The 19,147-nt window shown below is 41.4% G+C and overlaps 1 protein-coding gene across 1 annotated transcript in view; it reads right to left on the reverse strand.

The window, feature by feature from the left end:
• Window positions 1-12,468: 12,468 nt before the first annotated feature.
• The window catches only part of LOC145994297 (protein takeout-like), a 29,796-nt gene continuing 23,117 nt past the window's right edge, over window positions 12,469-19,147 (reverse strand). The window contains exons 5-6 of the mRNA XM_083130401.1: window positions 15,676-15,825; window positions 12,469-12,978 (exon numbers count right to left, since the gene is read on the reverse strand). Of these exons, the coding sequence (XP_082986527.1) occupies window positions 12,827-12,978; window positions 15,676-15,825 (302 nt within the window). The 3' untranslated portion in view covers window positions 12,469-12,826. The remainder of the gene's footprint in view (window positions 12,979-15,675; window positions 15,826-19,147) is intronic.

Below are 19,147 nucleotides of genomic sequence, written 5' to 3' on the forward strand. Positions count from 1 at the left end.
GATTTCACATTTCTATCTTGTTTTGTTGCTTTCCTGTGACAAGTCAAAAGTGCACCATGACTTTACGGACACACGTCCAAAACAGTCTAAATTAATCACAATTCACCTGAAATATTACATGTAATCATTTTGGTTATCTTCGCCTTTTTGAGTACCATACACATATTACAAGATATTATTTGTTTTTATTTTCCAAATGGCAGTAAGCCTAGGCATCAGAAAGTGGTACATTTTTCAGAATTTAATTCATTTAATTTCTATGATAAAAACAAACGGAATCTGTGGGAGGCTACATCTCTTACGTACACGAGTTATTCGTGCTCACACATTTGATTATATTAATAGTAGTGATGTAACAGGCAGAATTTTAAATACTTATCCATTAAATTTAACTTACATTCTCAACAGCAATGCATTTTTAATATATCAAGTTACTTTTCTTCAATGTTAAATTAATCACAACAACGAGAATAGGTAGTTGTAAGATGAAATAGGTGAAAGGATAAACACAATAAAATATTAGTGACCTCTATGAAACGCAAATCTTATTTTAATTTACCGTCTAATAAGGTATGTTTAAGATGCACTTTCCAGGAATGTGGGCAGGGGTATGTTCTAGCAACCCACGCTTATTTTGTATTAGGTTATATGAGCAATAGAGAGAGGGAGGCAGCAAGGACGTTTTTAGAAGGGTGCAGGGGGTCCGGCTCCCCCCTGAAAGACTAACAAAGTCGAAAATTAAATAAGAAAAATATTAATTTTCATTTGTAGGACTTATTTTCATGCAAATGTTAGTTATCTTAAATACACTAAGTCAGATAATGAACACATGCCTCTTTTTATCTGTTCATGCAATAATAATAATAATTATTATTAATTTATCTATTTTAATATCATTATTATTATTTTAATGTTATCAATCTATGATTGTAAGCTTTATTACTTAAAAACTTTATTATTATTATTATTATTATATGTGAGACAGTTGGTTCGAATCCGCCGAAATTTAATTCTATATACGTGCCAGGGAGACAGAGAAAAATACAAAGTGAGAAGAGGGGAAAATAGAAGGTAAGGAGAGGGAAAATAGGGGGGAAATAGAGGGAGAAAGAAAGTTATGGAATAGAGAAAATATAGGTAAGGAATGAGAAAAAGGTAAGAAAAAACAGAAAACTGAATTCTAGAGAAAAATGGAAAGAGAGGAATAGAAGAATAATGAGAGAGATGGGGAGAAGAGAATACAAAAAATTCCAGGACAAACGTACAGCTGTTTGGTTTGGTTTGTTTTACTTCACTTCTCTTCCACTTTTGGCTAATCGCGAAGATGAGGATGAGTGATTATATAATGAAATTGATGAATGGACACTCACAAACATACATGGATTCGAACCCGGGACCCCTGGCGTCGTAGCGCGATGTGCTGACCACTCCGCCACGGGGGTCGGCAGCCATAGCTGGAAAAGGAATGAAAGATAATATGGAAGGTGAAAGAAAACGTAAGAGAAGAAGAAGGGAGAGCTAGAGAGAAGGGGAAGAGGAAGTATAATAATTGGATGGGCAAAAAAGAAATGTAAAGAAAGAGTACATGGAAAGCTAAATGGAACAAGTATAGTGAAAGAGAGAAAGGTAAGAGGAAGAGGAGAGTTCGATAAAAAGGGCAAAGCTAGAAAAGGTAAATAGAGTACATATAAACTGAAGGAAAGTAACTAGAAAGAATGAAAAAAGAGAGAAAATATTAGTAGAAGAGAGAGAGAGGGGGGGGAAAGAGAGAAAGAAAGAGAGAGAGAGTGAGAGAGAGAGAGAGAGAGAAAGAGAGAGAGAGTAAAAAATGGAAAGAGAGAGACTCCTCTGAGCACCGAAAAAGTCCACGAGAAACTATCCCTTCCGTCCTTAAGCCTGCACACATTAAATTCTGGTCACTCTGATGGCGATATGGTAACGTTGTTTTCTTGTAATCAAGGGATCACGGGCTCGATACCCGGTGGAGGCACATAGTTGTTCAGATCACACTTTAAATTGTAGATCCAGTCTCAATTAACCTATTTGCGCATAAAAGTGGACTTAAGACATAACTCAAAGAAACGAACAAATGAAATTCTCTCTTGTGACGTTACTAACACTTCACTATATGTCGATAACTTCACAAAACTCAACAGCTATAACTGTCATTGGGCAGTGAATAAAGGCCTGCACAAGACCTGGAGCAGACCCGTTCGCGAGACATCGCTCCTGAAATGCCATGCAACCTGCGCAACACCCTCGCTTGAGCAGCTTGTATGCCCACCTGCACAGATCGTTTCTGGCTGGCATTGTAGACCCGCCGGGTACCCGCAGTCTTACGATACCTAGTAGGTCTCAGTTCGTTCTTTCCATCAACTGCAGACCCCTCCCTCTGCATGACGTAGTTGCTTCGAGTAGAAACTGCACCTGGCCCACACCGTTCTGCAGTGTTGCCAACTGCAATAGATTTTCACTACTTAAAAAAGGGAACTCGAAGCTTCGTAAGCCACATCACCAATGAAATGAGATTTACGAATGTTGCTACCCCCCCCCCCACACACACACACATTGAAATAGGTTTTCCGTGGCACAGGATCCATAAGTATATGTCGTAAACAACCAATATACGTATATATAGTGATATAGGACAGGACTGAAACATGTCACGTTCGACGCTGAGGTCGCGAGTCGAACAACACACTGTTCTACTGCGAACACCAGGGCCGTAGCCAGCCAGGGCCATTGCCGTTACCCTCGTTTGGGGGGTAGGGCCAAGTACTTGGATAAACGTGCCAACAAGAACAATCACAATAATAGTAATAAAGTAGCATGAAAGGCATTATAATCCTCATAAATCACGCAAAAAGGGGGTAGAAGTCGGTTCTCACGCGCATTTGTGTTGAAACAGAGGATTAGAAATATTTTTTTTCAACACGTCAATTTCACATTAGCTAATAATGGAAAACAAGCACACAAACTGTTTTTGAAAGAAAGAAAGTGCATGATAAATGCATTCCGAATGTACAGACATATGGCATGTAAAATTTCCATCTACAATATTTTCTTTTCACATGGAGCGACGTATTACATAATCAATTCATCCAACTCGTAACAAACCAACATTAATAGCAAATAATATCACAGACCGCCATAGCATTCTCTGTTTTAAAACTTTTCTCACTTAGATAGTTCGGTGCTCAGGGCCGACTCCCGCTACCCCTTTGCTACGGCATTGAACTTGATGAGACTGGATAATATTTTATAATATATTTCTACTTTCATAAAATTTGAAATCAAGGGGTTGCAATTACCCCTCCATTCCCCCTCTGCAGGTGCCCTTGGCCGTCTGGAAGGAAAATGCAAGAAAAATATGAAAATTAATTCCATCTTGAGTACCCTTTAGCCCTGCTACTCTTAAATTCTGCTAGTCTGTTTTTTCTTGTACTTTAATGTTTGACCCCCACCCTGACCCTTCCGCTAGACTTAATTTCCGTCCAAGGTTGTGAGCAATGCACCCTACCCCCTCTGGTTGCGCCACTGCGTGCCTGGTTAAGGCACCATGCAATGAAAAGCAATTAGTTTTCAGTGAGGAGATTTTTGTTTGCTCGATCATTCATTTAAATAAATGAAGCTGTAATACTGCGTGCATTTCCTGGCAATAAGATAAAAACTGCTTACGCTGAACTGAAATCGCTAAGTATATAAATTCTCCTTGGAGGAGAGAGCTCCTCCACTGGCTGAAGCTGTCCACGTGGTGATGAAACACCTGGAGCGACACGCTGCCGGAGGGCTGTTTCCTTCCAGCAGGTTTTGCAGGCGCCCGGGTCTTGTTGAATGCCCAGTTACCTTGTAAGCGCAGAGCGCCTGGAAGACGAAGAACCCGGGTAAAGACGCAAGTCGACTCGTTGCCGTGGGCAGGCTAGCAGGTATACCTGTCCTCACGGGCAAGCGGGCAGTGGGTATGTAAAATGCAGACTATGCTGGCCTCTAGCAGTGAAGCATTTTGATAGAGATCATGTCCTCGAATACAATCATAGCGTAAGTCAGTGTATGCATAGGCGTGCGTAGAGCCTCTGATCAAGGGGGGGCAAAAGCCTTGATGTTGTTCAGTCTCTTACTTGCCTGCCCCCCCCTCCCACACACACACTTTACCTCCGCACTCGAGGTTCGGTGCACTTCGTACTCGGCTCAGATTTGTCTAGGGGTATCTTTCTTTGTACGACAATGCACGTGGGTTGCTACAAGTCAATATAATTATATAATTAACTACAAGAGACAACGGATATCCTTTGCGAAACGTTATTGATCAGGGGGATAAATTACCTTGTCCAGCAACTATGAAATTAAAAACTGAAATTTTGGATATTTTCTAAAGTTTAATTAACGTAAAATTTGAAGTATATACAAGTCGTATTCGAATGTTCTTTTCTCTAAATATCGGGCCAAAACTCTAATTTTGATGTTGGAAATCTCTATTGTTTGTACCTGGATGCTTTACATTTCATGAATTACATCTGAAGTACGCTTGTTACAAGGTAGACTCGCGTTACTCCAAGAAACGTCTTAACAGGCGCGAGGTCGCCCGACGTGTACATTTCTCAACACTCCACGGTGACAAGGCACTAGGCTGCCCGGCGCACCGTAATTACTTCAAAATAACATCCAGTACAAACTACCTTTTTACCTGTAAATTGGACACCAAGGCACTAGCTTGACCGGCAATCCAATCTCTTACAGCATCTGTTGCGGGAGATCTGTTCTCCGATCCGAGCTGACCGAAGCAAAAACATCCTCTCCCTTCCACGTCTCAGTTCCAACAGCCGACCTCCCCCACTCTCATCTGGGAGTTTATATATGTTTGGTTGGCGTCTGTTGCCAACAACCCTTCTTTCAAAATTTTTAATCTTTAACAGCTAAAACACCCGCCTTTCTTAGAACGTTCGAGACACGAAGAAAGAACAGAGAGCTACATGGTGTTTATACATGGAATATATACGAACCTAAAAATGCATAATAAATTGAGATACACTTATCACATATATATATTTTTATACTCGTAATTACCTCATTAACATATTAATAAATATTTCAATAAGGAAAAAAAAACCACTGTTGCCCTGACACGGGGCAGGGTAACAAGACGGAGAAAGAAATACCTCATTCCATCTCACTGTATGTGGTATGTATGTGTATGTGGGTAATAAACAGGGTATTATGTGTGTCCGGACTCACCGAAAATCACCTTATTAGAAGAATTCCATCTTTCGTGGCTCAAAAGTTCTCTGTTCTCCCCCATTATTTTCCTTTTCTGTGGTTCAGACAAATTTACACATAAACATGATTTCGTACAGCAGATTCAAAACAACCACACTTAATTTTTTCATTTCCAATGTTTAACTAGTTTATTCTGAGACCACATAGGTGTAGGTTAACGAATAAAATGGATGTGTCTTAATAACAAGTAATTTTCTGGAGAATGTAGTGGAATAGTGCAGTTACATAGGAAATGAACCCGCCTTAGTTGCTTGAAAATACTTTATTTTTTTTAACATAATAATATTGGTTAATAACAGTAATAACATTTTTACACTAACTTTCTAAGTGAGAGTATTAGGAGGGGCAACTGACCGCCCTTGCCCCCTCTCGTCCGCACGCCTATGATTGTATGCCATTTGCAAGTCTCGAGACACGAGGCTAAGCGAACGAACTTGTCACATGTTGACCTTATGTAAGAATCAGTCATCGCAATTTTTTTTATTTTTTTTGCGACCGATTAATTAAATTGAGGTAAGCGTTACATAATTACAAACGTGGCTGGCTGAAACTCGTTAAGCTAATTAAATCGTTTTGTGAAGGTGAAACCGTGGCAGTATTTGACAGACTCGCCTCTGGGCTGCGAATTGATGACCTTGTTAACTTGTCACTTCATATTTCGTCTCAATCTTTGACCACGAGAAATGTTAATACGCTGCAGAATGTTGAAAGCAAGACCGTGCTTTGCCGAAAACTATATAAAACATTGCTCCATAAGTATGTGATACATTGGGTGCAAATGCTTCTAGAGGGGGAGAGGGACGAGGGGATGTCGAACCGTTCCGTCGACCTACCCAGGTATTATATTGGGTTGGTGCGAATGAAATGTCCGGCCCAGGTGCGTCATTGCCAAAGGCCAAAAAAACCAAAACTACAATACCTGGTTAATCAAAATAGTCGCCGTCTGCAGCCACACACTTTTGTCATCGCTCAGCCAACAATTGGATTCCATGGCGAAAGAAGTCTGGAGTCTGCGACGCAAAGATCTCCTCAACGCCATGTTGCATCGCCCCGATAATCAGCGAAGGTTTCCCCTGTTAGGAAGTGACCGAGATGCCGGAAGTGTTAGTAGTCAATGGAAGAGAGGTCGGGAGAATATGCTGGATGAGGAAGGGTTTCATATTGCAACTCATGGAGAGCCTGCACCATCCTTTGTGCGACATGAGGGCGAGCATTGTTGTGCAACACGAGGACGCCATGTCTGTGGACCATTGCTGGATGCTTGCGGAGAAGTTTGTGGTGCATTTCATGGAGTTCAGCACTGTAGCAATTTGCATTGATGGTTTCACCTCGCCTGAGAAAGACATGATGGATCACACCCACCATAGACCACCATACCAGCAACAACACCTTCCGTGGGTGGAGAGGTGGTTTCGGAAACGTTGATCACGATCCAACCATTGTTCTGATCGTTTATGATTGTCATAGCAGATCCATTTTTCATCTGAAGTGACAATCCAATGCAGGAAACCATCCCAGTTATTCCTTACACTCAGAGAACTGCACACCTCCAGGCGCCGAGTCTTGTTGACGGGTGTCAAATCATGTGGTACTCATGAGTCCAACTTTTTCACTTTACTGATCGCACGGAGCCGCCGAACGACAGTGGTATGGTGTATGCCTAACTCGTCTGCAATGGCACGAACAGATTTCCGAGGGCCCGCTTCCACGGGGTTCCTGAGGAGCTCATCCGACCATGATGTTGGTCGATGGCCACTGGGTTCATTTTGCAATGCTGTGTCACCGGAACGAAATTTGACAAACCAGCGGCAAATGGTGCGTTCATTTACCATTCCTGGCCCAAATGCACTGTTAGTGTTTTTGGCGGCTTGCTGAGCAGAATGTCCCAGTTTGAATTCGTAAAGACAAATCACTCGCAATTGTGTGTTCTCCAAGGTGCACTTTCAGATGACCCTGTTCAGCAACACACTGCCTCCTGACTGTCTGGGTGCTTCAGCCTGTTTGCTGGACATATACAGAGTTTATGACGTTAGACCTGTGACCTCAGTCAATCCCTGTGTTGTGTTGTTGAAGTGAGTTTCCCACCAGACGTCAAAGCGGACATTTCATTCGCACCAACCCAATATATAGGGGTAGCGGGGGCTAGTTACAACAGGGGTAGGTTGCAACACTGTTAATATCTTCTCAACGTGAAGAGTTACGAGAACGAACTTGCCCTTCGCGCATGCGCATTTTGTGGAGGAAGAAACGTTCGTTCTAGATTGTTGGTGCACGCGAGCTGATAACAGTTACAGGAAATAAGAATTGTTGTTTTCAGACTAGGTGAGTAAAATTTGAATAATTTATTTTGAAGTGACTGGCGACTAGGACAAGTAACTGTCGTTGACTATGTTGCTATTAATGATACCCATGTACTTTCACCTGTAAAAGAATAACAGCCATGTTTACAATGAGGTTCATGTTGAAGACATTTTCGTCCTTTTGTTAAGTAAAGTGGGTGAGGGGTACGTTGCAACAGGTGGAAGGGAGTGAGTACAGTGTATAGAGTGTGACGGGTGGACACATTTCAAGAAATGTGCGAAAGAAGATGCGTTTTATGTCTGTCATCATTGTTTCTCAGATTAAAGAAATTGTTTCTTTTCTTTGTATACTCCTTTATCTAGCGTACATTTATAAACCACAAATATGCTAAATTTAGGTTTAGGCCTACTTCAAGTTTAAAATATTGTTACAATGTCAGCATATGATGAACAGTTTCTAACATAATATCCATATCGTTTTTCTGTTTTTTTATATAATTTGTTAAATAAATTAAGATTTTCATTCTTACTTTCATTTATGTTTCCAAGTGTTGCAATATTCCCCATCTACTGTTGCAACTTGCCCCGCATACGGGGCAAGTTGCAACAAAAGTTAGGTGTTTGGAAATTTTAAATTTCCAATAACAGTGCATGAGTGTCGAGGTTCTCAAATTTTCTGTGCAAGTGGAATGTATCCCGCCCTTCAACTACAAATTTTCTTGGACGTATGTTGAAAACCAAAAAATATACAATTTTTGAAGTTGAAAATTTTAAAATTGTTGCAACTAGCCCCCGCTTCCCCTATACGAGGGTTGGGGAGTAAGTCATGGCAACCCAGTAATAATTCGACAATGGAAGGATGTATTAAAAATTTGTTATATACAACTGAAAGAGTGTCCATTATGGATATTTTGTTGCTGGGAATCATGAAAAAAAACTCAAGCAACTATGACCAACCTTCGAAATAATCTCCCGCATTGTCCACAGCAACCTGCCATCGATGTGGAAGAGTTGCTGCAGCGACATCTACGACTTGCCGTTAGGGAGAAGCGTTCAGATCTACTGCATAATGCAATCATACTCCACGATAATGCAAGGCCACATAAGGCAGCTTGCGTACGGGACCTACTGTGCAGCATGCTGTGGACAATGCAGGCGATTATTTCCAAGGTTTGTCATAATCAGACAAGTTTTTGTAACATGTGCACATGTGTATGTCACAGGGTCAGACAGGTTTTTTTGTAACTTGCACATTAATACATGTGTATGTCACAGGGTTGCTTGGTTTTTTTTTTCATGATTCCCACCAACAAAATATTCATAATGGATACTCTTTCAGTTGTATATAACAAATTTTTAATACATCCTTCCATTGTCGAATTATTACTTGGTTGCCATGACTTACTTCCCAACCCTCGTACACACACACACACACACACACACACACACACACACACACACACACACACACACACCCACACACACACACACACACACACACACACGTGGGCTGGAAATTTAATAGTGGCAACTATTATTTTACAAATGATACGAAAGACAGCTCTGTGAAACTTTTACAGCCCTTCGATGTAGTCACCAGCATTATGTACAACCGTTGCCAGCGCTGTGGAAGTCGTAGAATTTCTGTAGCAGTGCCTGTCCTATTGATGGTTCGAATGGAACAGTTCGGAAGAATCTCTGGACCAGTTCGTAAGCGAATGCCCTTCATCTTAGGGACCAAATTAAAGTCACAGAGGCTGGCAGAGCATCTGCCAGCCCCACCGAGCTAACAAATCAGCCACAGGTTGCGCTACATGTGCCAGAGCCTTGTCCTGCAAAATGATGGGAGGATTAAGCAGAAAGTGTCCCCTCTTCTTTGCAACGTTCTCCAGTTGGACACTAGTCGTTACAAAGTTAGTCCGCTGTTCCTTGTGTCGGGAACATGAGAATCCTTGCAAATCATCAGGGCTTGCTGGGTAGAAAAAGAAACAAAAAAAAAAACACAACATGGTTTTCAAAGTTAAACACAGTTTTGGAATCACTTATATTTCCTTACAAGCAATGTACAGATTTACTTACGTTGCGTTGCCTCAAGAGACGTAAAGAACAATTCTATAGCATATCAAATCACAATTCACTAAACACAAATGCATGTAGAATTAACGTTGGGCAAGACAATACACGAAAGTTTCTGTAGTTATTTATTATTTTCGAGTATGGCTAGAAAGAAACGAAATTAATGCAAACCAATAACACTGTTCTGGCATTCCATTTTCCGTTGCCACGTTCCTTTTGATTACTCTACCTTCTTTTGTCCAACGACACAACCCGTCGTTAGTTGAAAATATCCAGGCGGGTTCATACACTTCCTCTGCCGAGATCGAAAAATGACGTCAACACGAACAGATTATGACCTCAACAATAACTTTACCACTATCTTCCCTGTTCCAGCTATCTGTAGAGCAGGGCTGCGCATAGCGGCAGGAGGAGGAAGAGGGAAACCGAGTGGTGAAAGCGCAGCGTTGCCAACCATACATGTACGGAAAATTCATGGCATGTACAGACCTTAGTCCGTACGCTAAATGTACGACATGTCAAAATTTGAACTTGCTGTTATAACCCTAATATTTCCCTAAGATATTCTTAAACCAAGCGTACAGACCTGGAGACAAAAACACGGTCTGTTTGCCATGTGCATATGGTATTATCGTTTTCAAAAGTTTGCCACGCTTACAGAGAGAAGAGAGGAAATCGGGTAACACCCGTCAACCATTACGCAATCATTCTCTCACTGTTCATTGGTGGAGCCATCTCGCGTCACTACTTGCGCAATCTCGTTCGCCTGGTCTACAGTTAGCTGGTACGGGGTATAGTTGTCTGTGATAATCTGAATATTATTTGAAGTAACAAACATTTTAAAAATCTTAACATTTTGCAAATATAAAACCTTATACACTCAGGTTTTACATATTTTGCAACGCAGGTAGCAGGTTATGTTCAAAATATTAACAGTAATACTGCACATTGACGGTCTGCCTGGAGGCACGCCGAGAATCACCAGAACTTTCACGTTAGTGGGGTTGTGACTACGTAACTTTAGACCGTCAACTCCAACGATACTTTATTCCTTTCGTCACCGCGCATGCGCCTAGTTTTGGAAGGCAGTGTCCATTTACTGGGAGGTAGCTTAGGTATCAAACTAACATGTGGTATAAGTTAGAAGCACCGGTTCCGTTTCATGGCGTATATAAAGCAGTGTTGCCACCGGTTCCGTTTCATGGCGTATATAAAGCAGTGTTGCCACCGGTTCCGTTTCATGGCGTATATAAAGCAGTGTTGCCACTATTAAATTTCCAACCCACGTATAATGTGCGTGCGTGTGTGTCTGTGTGTGTGTTTGATATTACGCTCTATATTTTCTTCAATTTACAGTGCTATTCAAAGTATTCATGTTAATTTTTTTCCAACTCATCTCATTTTCCGCAGTTGTAATTTTTGTATATACTCTGTCCCAGGAATATCTGGAGCGAGCGCAAGTAGTGACTCGAGCGGGCTTGATCAGTGAACAAGTGTGAATGAACGTGATTGAAGTGGGAAAAGCAACTACAGTTACCAGCCTTTCCAGCAGAGTGTACCGCTTCGCTCCGCCCACTCGATTTCTCCCCTTCTCTACCCTTATTCGCGACCTTACTCCAGAGATTCCCGAGATAGAGTGTAGTTTTTGTATTGCATGTAGTATCAAGTCTTTATTTGTATTCATATTGTTTTAATGAAGTAATGTACGTATGGCTTAATTTGAAACTTATTAAGACGATAAATTTTAAAAAAATGGCATATTTCGTTTGAAGTTACAAGGGTTGTTCAAGGTTGACCAAGACTTTTATTTCTAGACAGAAAATATACATACATTGAAGCACCAAACTATGTCAGTTTTTCAAAGTATTGCCCCTGGAACATCCAGATACCTTTGCCTTCGTTGTGGAAGTTCCTTGATGCCTCTGGCGTAGAAAGAAGTAGGTTGGTGTCGTAAGCACTGCAGGACAGTGTTCTTGAGTTCCTCATCTGGCTGGAACTGCGTCCCGCCCAAATGCTCTTTAAGAGCCCCAAACAAGTGGAAATCACTGGGGCATAAATATGGACTGTGCAGTGTGTGGTAAGACCTCCCAGTGCAAGTTGGCCAGTGTTGTTCGAGTCAAATGGGCCGTGTGTGGTCTGGCATTGTCATGGAGAAGAATGACATTTTTCGACAACATTCCAGGTCTTTTCTTCCGAACGGCCCCACGTGCAGAACTGTGACGCAGTGTTGAGTAATACTGGGCATTAATTGTGGCACCCTTCTCCAAAAAATCCACATGGATAACACCTTTCATGACCCAGAAGACAGTTCCCAAAATCTTACCGGCAGACGGCAGGACTTTGCTTTTTTTGAGTGGAGGGGAACCCTTATGACACCATTCGTACACTCTTGCCTTGGACAGTGCTTGTTCACCATACTGTGCTTGCGCCAAATTTTAGCAGGTTACACCTTCTCCTTCACGAGAAATTTCATTATACACCGCTGTTCCACAGCGACAGATACACTACTTGCCGACATCCTTGTCTACACTACTGCGCATGCGCCAAATGTGTCGCAAAGGAACATGGTTACTTGCAAGGAATCATGGTCTGTCCTGCCGAAGTAATGCAGCGCTTCATTGATTCATTAATGTTTTACGCACGAAAGTCTTGGTCAACTCTTGTACAAAGGCAGAAGACGTGTAATGTTTAAGCTAAATAACATAAATAAAGTTCGAATTTCACTTTAAACTCTCAAAAGAACAATCTGAGCATCAGATGGACAAACAATTCGACATGTCGAAAGTAAGCAAGAAGGTGTGAAACAAAATTAAACTGGTAACGGTAAAGAAACTGGTTTATTGTAGCATAACGCCTTCAAAATATTAAAGGATATCTCAATTCAATTGTGTACAATACCAGTTTTGATATTAGATATGGCCCCCTATATATGTAAGTTTTATGTCCATCTCCTGCTTCCCCAAACTCATTGAAAGTTGGCACCACTGTGCTTCACATTAGAATCCAGTCACCTAAACCAATGGTTTAGAGTACTCAATTGAAAATATACTTGGCGCCGTTCATAACAGGAGTTTAACTATAGACATCGGACTTAACTCTGTCTCATACACGCACGGCCACAAAACACAATCGTTCACTCTTGAGATCTTTCATAGAGAGCAAGTGTTGCCATATAACTACTCGGGGAACAAGTCCTTGTAGGGAAACAGCCTGAATACCCTGTTGGCGAGATCCTTGAACAGAACACCGAAAGCTTCTTCTGGTAGATGCTTGTAGGTCTTGAACGCCTCTTCCCAGTTGTCGTTGAGGAATTTGTTCGTGGCGTCGCCTGTGAAAGACAGGATGATAAAGTTAGTCCCCACCTTAGAAAGGATTCAGAGATTACAAGCAGAGTTATACTCTGTCCCGGGAATCTCTGGAGCAAGCGAACGAAAAACAAGTCCTCTGCGCACGTAGGGCTCGACCGATAAACACGCGAGAGGAGAAACGCCGCTACAGCTACCAGCCTTTGCAGCAGCTCGCACGGCTTTGCTCCGCCCACTCGCTTTCTCCCCTTCTATACGGTTATGCGCGGGCTTGCTACATAGATTCCCGAGACAGAGTATAGGTGAAAAGCTGAAATCAACATAGTTGCCAAGTTTCTTAGCTATTGTGAAAATTCATTGCTAGGTTATTGAAATTTTCGGGGGGACTTTTCTATTTGCGGAGGGAAATTTCTACTCCGGGCCACCCCCTGAATTCATTATTGTGTGGTAAGATGGAAAGTCAACTGTGCTGTTCAACCCTGAAGGAAAGTTTTCTCGTACACTCGCCTCGCTTACTAGCGCAGCAATTCTATTCTTTAGCGTTTTCGTCCAAAGGTCAGATTGTTGGAAGCTAACAACACAGATAAAGGTATATAAGCAGATCTGGAAAGAGGCAGGAAAACCGGTGCACTTACCTCCCGCTGGGAATCGCTATTCGCAAGAAGTTTTGTAATAATCCGTTGAGAGGCGCTGAGAGGCACCACTCGCACTCTTGCTTCCACTTACTCTGCCAAAAAGAATAAGAGATGGCGCTGCTGATTTTCAGCGCAGTCGAGGTCAAAAATACCCATATCTGTGTTAAGACTGATTTAACCTGGCTGGTAACCCAGGAACACTTGTTCGGATAGTAATAATATGAAATTTTATATCGACGGCCTAAATGTGGTTTAGTATTGGTGGATAATAAGCAGAATACACGCTGTCAGTTACATAATTTGTTCTGTTGAAAGCGATTACACTCATAACGTTTGACGGCACGAAATGATACTTGCTTTACACACATTCGAAAATATGATGTTAATAATGGAAATATTGTGTTAGCAATTTCGGCGGGATGAACATTTGCCGTTCTTGTCAAGGTCAGCAGGGTTTAGATGGGGACGGGGATTTCCTTGCCCTCCCCATGAATTTGCAGCTTGTACTCGTATTTCACATATAAATCTGCCTATTTCAGGAGAAAGTAACCAAAGTTAGACTAATTTATATTACATATGCTTGATACTGGTACTTAGATATTTTTTTGGTGGAAAATTTTCCTTTTTTCCGCATTTACTACTTGCACTTACTTACTGGCACTTTGGTTCCATTAGAAATTTGTTACCTTCCCTTTACAGGCACTTACTACAGAGCATTTCCTGACATTCGCTACGAGACTCGACGGCACTGCGTCAGCGATTGTCTTTCCCCGTGAAAGGGGTCCGCGACAGTCGCATGTTAAAGTCTGTTTTTTTCGCTCTCCCTGCCTTCGCTCTCTTTCCCTTTCTGTTGACGTTGCAGACTGACGCCATTATAATCCTCCCTCGGAACTTGTGTTGTGTCGTGTCCGTGTTTTGAAGATTTTGGCTGAATATGGCACCAAAATAGTTTACATTACTACAAAGGATTTATCTTGTCGAGTGTTACTTCGGAAAGAGGAATTGTGGAGAAGTGCGACGACGTTTTGCAACGAAATTTCCTGGTGTTCCCGTTCCACATAGGACCACTATATTAAACCTCGCAAAAAAGTTTAGAGTAACAGGGTTAGTTCTGAATAAAAGTGGAAAGAAAAATGGGGAAATCTAAGAAATAAACTATACAAAGACAATCCGCACACCATCCGTGAGTTAAAAGATAGTATTGTACGAGAAATCGGGAGAATTACAGTAGACGAACTTGCACGTGTAAATGCCAATTTCCTTCGGCGATGCTAGGAATGTGTTGCAGCAGAGGGACATCATTTTCAACATCTTCTGTAGTACAGGTTAGTACACAATATTAAAACTGTAGTTTTAATAGCAGACTCTACCGACTGTCGCGGACCCCTATCGCTGGGAAAGAGAAGCGCTGACGCCGGATCGCTTGCCGCCGAGTCTCGTAGCGAATGCCAGGGAATGCTCTGTATTTGCAATTACTTTCAGCCTTGTTTTTATTAGAAGAATCGTTTTCTTCCCTCTGTTTACACTAACCCACTACTTTATTCGCACTACAAGCAGTTTCTTACGAGCCGGACCCTGTGGCCGAGCGTTTGGCACATCGCGCTGCGACGCCAAGGGTCCCAGGTTCGAATCCCGCTCGTGCTTCGTTGTTTGTGAATTGCCATTCATCAATTTCGTCATTTCATCACTCATTCCCATCTTCACAAATTAGCCAAGAGGCACAAAAAGCGAAGTAAAATAAACTAAATCAAACAAACAAACAAACAGTTTCTTACGTAAGACTTTGGTTTCGTGGGGAAACCCCACTTTGCGTGCACTTAATACTTGCACTTGCATACCTATATTTTTGTTTCCATTGTAAATATTCTTGCTCCCCCTTACATGTCTAGAAATTTGCACTTACGTAGCTAGCTCGTTTATTTCGATGAGAAGAATTTATATATATATATATATATATATATATATATATATATATATATATATATATATATACTTACCACCTGCACTTACTTACCCGGCAACTTCTTTACATTGAGAAAAGTGTTCTCTTTGTCTTACATTAATTTACTACTTGCACTTTCTTACCTAACACTTTGTTTCCATTGAACAAATTTTCGAATCGAGAGGACGCCCTTTTCACATCAATATCCCATTTCAGGTCAACAACTTCAAAATAATCTTCTCCTTTTCGGTTGACTAGTTTCCCCTGGATCATTGCGGTCGTCCGCACATCGGCTAATAAAAAAAAAAGAGAAAAGAAGTTGTCGTTAAAACATTTATCAATCTTGTCAAATCTTCAAACAATTCAAAGCTATAACATTCAGTGGCGCCGCCACCGTCTAAGAGTAGAAATAACAAGTTCAGAATTCCGAAAGAAGGGTCACAAAATTTATACTGTCGAGGAAAGAAATATGTCTGAAAAAAGACAACCTCTGAATTACATACCATATGTAACTGGAACGATTACACTTTTCGAAGCCGATAAGTATCGCAACGAGTGAAACTGAGGTTTCTTCCTTGAAATTAATTTAATTACAATGTATATTCTTGAGCAATGCGTTTATTGTATTGCTATTGGATAAATCCAATGTGAATTAAGGTTATACTTTGTAACTTTATGAAAATCGGGAAAATGACACATTACTACGTTATTGCATTGGTTCTTACGTGTTTAGCAGCCATTGTCAAATTGAAGGATAGAAGCCAGGAAATTCTCCCCTCTTCCCACCCTTGACTTTGACATAGAATTTAATGTTTTGGGTGGATGAAATATTTTCAGATGCTTGGGTCCACTGTTTTTACTTCACTCTATTCAGATCTCCTATTCTCCCTCTCTCTAGCATGATTGATACGGGAGTCCTATACGGTTCACAGTCTGGTCTCAAATGACTATGAGTACACCGCAGCAAGTGGCAGCAGCCGCATATATTTTCATTAGTTAAGTTTTATCGAAAAATGACAAACATGTACGCGAACCGTGAACTGTATAGTGGAAGCAGCTAAATTGGCAGACTTGCTGTTCCAGCAGATCAGCGGATTATACAAAAACTTTACTTTCTATCAATAAATGCAATAGTATATTCCTTATCCCACTCCATAATAAAGATAATAAAGAAAACAAATTGACAATGGGACGTTATGTCATTTACAGAGCTCACTACACACTGAAGGATGATGCAACGAGGCAACGGAACGCGCACATGCCCGTCCACACTGCCCCTCCACCGCGTATCCTATCCTTCCTTTGATGTGACGGGGGAAAACCGCCAAATGAGCGATCGGGTCCGTTGCATATCTTTTCTCACATTTTGACACGGAGCGTTGCAAGATTTTTTCGAATAAATTGATACGGAACTGGAGATATGATACGCTGGTTTGCAACAAGTACCGGGCTTAAGACATCTGCTAGTGTGGTGGGGGTTGATTTGGGAGATGGACCCAATGGTGGCCATTCAACACACGAACACGAAAAATATCACCCTCGCCCTGTATATTATTTATCCGTCCGCACTTGTAGAAAATTTGTTGTTTTCTGACAGATAATATAACTACCACTGGCAACCGTAAATCTGTGAAGGATATAACAAGTAAAGTAAAAAAGTAAAGTTCTCCCCTGTGCATAGCACCACGCCATGAAGCCGTATAGGGGGTGTGCGGGTTATTCGACGCTGGGTGGCCGCCGGGGCTTCTTCCAACGTTAGAAAAGTTCCCGGATTTGAACCGGCCGAGGATCGAACCCGGGACCTTGAGCATGGTAATCAGACGCGTTACCGACTTTTTTTTCTTTTTTAATATTCTTTATTTTATGCAGGAGGGACTACTTACATGATCCTATGATAACATTACACATATATCAGATCTATATTACATAATTAGGTGTATTTACAAGAAAAGAGCCTGCAAAAAATTTGCATAGAGTGTTTTGCGGTTGGCTTGGTCCATCTGGTAATAATGCTCACTGTAGTGATATTGCAGCGAAATTTGCATTGACACTGAATTATGTCCTAAAATATAATAAATATATTGAGCTACTAAAAACTGGACCGCTCTTACTTTAGTAAGAGGGAAGAACACAAAGTCTGGTAACAGTAAATGATCTACAGTAAATGTATCGGGCGATGTTCTACATATAGTACCAAGGCATTTACACAAATACTTCCATTGATCTACCGTTGCGGGACATGTTACGAGGCGATGTCGTAAAGTGTCTTCAGCTTGATGACAATTGGAACATACAGCACTGTCAGTCATTTGGTATCGCCACTTTCGAGCACCGGTCGCAATGGCATCGTGAACTACTAGGTACCACAAAGATCGAACGCGGTTAGAAAGATGAGAGGCAGATATATTTCTCCATACGTTGGACCACACTACATTAGTTCGGAGAAGCACAATTCGTGGCTGGTGGTGTAACCTGCAAGTCAATTGGTTATAGAAAAATTTCACTGTCATACCATCGACATCCATGTGAGGTGAACCGATTAGGAGATAGCAAAACTCGACAAGAGTTGTCCTCAAATAGTTGTAGTGGGAAGGGATCTTCCCTGGATAAATGGGTGTTCGCAGTTCCACTTCATCTATCAGAGTATGTAGTAATCTTGCTGTTAAACTATCAGGGTATTGCAAAAGCAACTCAATGTTCCGTTGTAGAAACAAGGCTGAGGCTTGTCTCTCCACTTGGCGCAAGTTCAGGCCTCCTTTACTTGCTGGGAGGCATAACGTTTCATGTGCGACATGAAACAAATGTGCATGCCATATGAAGCGCGTTATCATCTTTCGTACTTGCGCCGCGTCTTTCGCAGTAACAGGCAAAACTTGCGCAGCATACCACAACTTCGATAATGCAAACATGTTCACATACTGTATTCTAGAGCGTAAGGATAATTGTCTATAACGATTCATGTTCAACACTGCCTGGATTTTTGGGAGAATAGTTGTAAAAGTTCTGGAGACAGTCTCTGTGATGGTCGTAGTGAAGTTTATTCCCAAAATTGTCACTTTATCAACAATAGGTATAGATACAGATTCAGTCCACAGAGTGGGGTTACACCCTAGGGGTAGGATTTTAGATTTCTTCTGGTTCAAACTAAGTCCCGTCTGCTTTCGTAACGTTTCAAGTACGGCCTCCATACGAGTCAAGTCTAGCCGATCTTTCACGATTACGGTCACATCATCTGCGTACGCACATATTTTTTGGTCTCTACCAAGAAGCCTGAGTCCCTGAAGTTTTGCATGCATCAGTCGTAAAAATGGAGCCAGAGCTGCGCAGAATGCAAATAAGGAAAATGGACATCCTTGACGAACAGAGCGCTGAATAGAAAAGGCTTGCAACAGAAAACCATCGATAGATAACTGAACTCGAGCTTCTCTGTATAAGCTCTGTATAGAGTGTACAAAGAAATCACCACATCCCACTTTACCAAAGTATTGGAAAAGATAGTCATGTCTGAGGGAGTCAAAGGCACTTTTGAAATCTAACGCCACTAAAGCAGCTTGAGAACCTTCAATATCTTGCATAGAAGCGATGATGTCACGTACACTAGTTAGAATGTGAAAT

The sequence above is a fragment of the Lepisma saccharinum genome, chromosome 10 (genome assembly GCF_977018435.1).
Source record: "Lepisma saccharinum chromosome 10, izLepSacc3.1, whole genome shotgun sequence".
Taxonomy (NCBI): Eukaryota; Metazoa; Arthropoda; class Insecta; order Zygentoma; family Lepismatidae; genus Lepisma; species Lepisma saccharinum.